Raw genomic sequence first — 2,327 nt, 5'->3', positions numbered from 1 at the left:
CAGCTGTGCAGCCATCCCCTCCCCCCGGGGCACTCGGATGTCCGGGAGCTCCCCCCACCCCCCGCATCCGGGTGCCCCCCCGCACCTCCCCCCCCGTGGGACTCGGGCCTTGGGAAATATTGACCCACGGGGGGGAGGGGGGCACACGGAACCGCCCGGGGCGGGACCCCCCCCGGCCCCGGGAACCCCCCTCCACATTCCCACGCTCCTGCTTTCCCCACAACTCCCGGAATTACACCCACAAATGACCCGCAAACGGCGTTTTCTCCCCAACTTTTATTTTATTTGGGGGGGGGGGGGGGAGGGGCAGGGCGGGTTTGAGTGATATAGAAACGCGGCTGTTCCGTCTCCGGGGCGGTTTCGGGTCATGGCAGCGGCGAAAAGTCGATTTTCCGCATCACTGGGAGGGAAAAAAGGAGAAATCCAGGGGAGCTTTGGGGCAGTTTCCCTCTATTTTCATGCTTTTTTGAATTTTCTCCTGTTTTCTAGGGCTGTCCCCCTCCCCCCCCCCTCCTCTTCGGGAGGCTCTTGCCCCTTTTTTTTGGTCACTTTCCCCCCTTTTTTGGCTCTTCCCCCCCGTTTTTGTGCTACCCTCCCCTTTTTGGGGGGCTCTTTCCCCTTTTTTGGGGTCTCTTTCTCTTTTTTGGACTCTTTCTCCCCCTTTTTGGGCTCTTTCCCCCTGGTTTTGGCTCTTTCACCTCTTTTCTCTTTTCCCCACTTTTTTAAGCTCTTTCCCTCCTTTTTGAGCCTTTTCCATCTTTTTTTTTTTCCATCTTTCCCCTTGCTGGGTGGGCTCTTCCCCCTCTTTTTCATGCTCTTTTCCCCTTTTTTCCTTCCAACCCCCACAAGCCCCTCCCCCTTTGCCCCCCCAGGTGTCCCCACCTGGCTGAAGTCAGGAGCCCTCCAGGCCTGTGCCAGCTCCCTCGTGTCCCCTGTCACTGTCCCGTCAGGGCCCCGCAGGTCATTGGTCGTGGCCCCGTCATAGTCCCCGCAGAGGCCACAGAGGGTCCCCCGAGTGTCCTTTGTCACCTCCAGGGCCACCCCCTGGGCTCCCAGTTCCACCTGGAATCCTGGGATCCACCCGATCCGGAGGGTCCCGCCTGACTCTGTGATGTTCAACTTCCCCGAGAGCTCCACGGGGAGGGAGGTGGGGACTCCGTTGAGCTGGAAAAAACAAATTGTGAGGGATTTCGGTACTGGGATGTGGGAGGGGGGATTGAAGGAGTCTGGGTGGGAAAGAAGGAGTTTGGGGAAAATGATGGGATGGGTCAAGGCATGGTGGGATGAGGGACAACCTGTGTAGGTTCATGAAATTGGGAAGAAATGAGCAATTTTAGCAAAAATGATGGGGTGGGTCAGTCTATGAATGCATCATACTGACCACTGCCCACAGAACTGCTTCCCTGGCATGCAACTGGGAGAAAGAGGAGCAATGAGGGAAAAAAAGAGCAGTTTTAGGCAAAATGATGGGATGGATCAAGGCATGGGGGGGTTGAGATGAGGGGCAACCCATATAGGTGCCTCTCTGGCACAAAATTGGGGGGAAAAAAGAGTGACTGGGGGGGAAAAAGAGCAATTTTAGTCAAAATTGTAAGGTGGGTCAAGGCATGGTGAGGGACAACCCATGTAGGTGCTTCCCTGCCATGAAATCAGAGGAAAAAAGAGCAATCTGGGGCAAAATCAAGGTCAGAACATCTTGTGGGGGTGGGATGGGACAACCCACATGGACTTTTTCTCAGTGTGAAATAAAGGAGAAAACCCAGATTTTTGGTTAAAATCAAGGTCAGGAGAACTTCAGGGTGGCACTTTTGGGCCCAACTCACCCAGACTCTGCCATCCGTGCGGGCAGTGATGAGCCCGTGGTGGGTGAAGAGGTGAAGGGCCACCATCCCTGGGTGGTCCCCGATGTCCCCAATGACCCCCAGCAGCCGGAACCAGGTGGGGGCCCGGAGGTCACACACAGTGGCCACCACGTAGACGCCGGTGGCCAGGGTGGCCCCGGGGAGGCCATCGAAGGTGACAAAGCGGGTGGGAGAGGACAAGAGGCACCGCCCTGGGCGGGGGACACAGGTCCGGGTGCCATTCAAGAGGTCACAGGTGTGGCCCAGGGGGCAGGAGAAGGGGCGGCACTGGAGCCCCCCTGGGCCCCGGCACGTGCAGGACTGGGAGCAGTCCCGGGTCAGGATGGTCTGGGCGATCTGTTTCCAGGGAAAAAGGGGGGAAAAGTGGTAAAAAGTGGTCAAAAAATAGGGATGATGGTGCTGTGAGGTGTCATGGTCCATGTCCCCATGTCCCCCCACATCCCCATCCCCCCCATGGCGACACGT

General features: G+C 57.6%; 1 protein-coding gene across 1 annotated transcript; it reads right to left on the bottom strand.

Moving 5' to 3' along the window:
* Window positions 1-263: 263 nt before the first annotated feature.
* Window positions 264-2,282, bottom strand: LOC113941780 (IgGFc-binding protein-like). Its single transcript, XM_027632922.1, has 3 exons — window positions 1,824-2,282; window positions 883-1,164; window positions 264-400 (listed from the first exon to the last, which is right to left on the bottom strand). The coding sequence occupies exons 1-3, from the start codon at window positions 2,280-2,282 to the stop codon at window positions 398-400; spliced, it is 744 nt and encodes a 247-aa protein (XP_027488723.1). The 3' UTR covers window positions 264-397.
* Between the last annotated feature and the right edge of the window lie 45 nt (window positions 2,283-2,327).

This window comes from Corapipo altera, unplaced genomic scaffold (genome assembly GCF_003945725.1).
Source record: "Corapipo altera isolate COAL_440 unplaced genomic scaffold, ASM394572v1 130542, whole genome shotgun sequence".
NCBI classification, from domain to species: domain Eukaryota; kingdom Metazoa; phylum Chordata; class Aves; order Passeriformes; family Pipridae; genus Corapipo; species Corapipo altera.
This window is presented reverse-complemented; position numbering and strand designations above follow the sequence as displayed.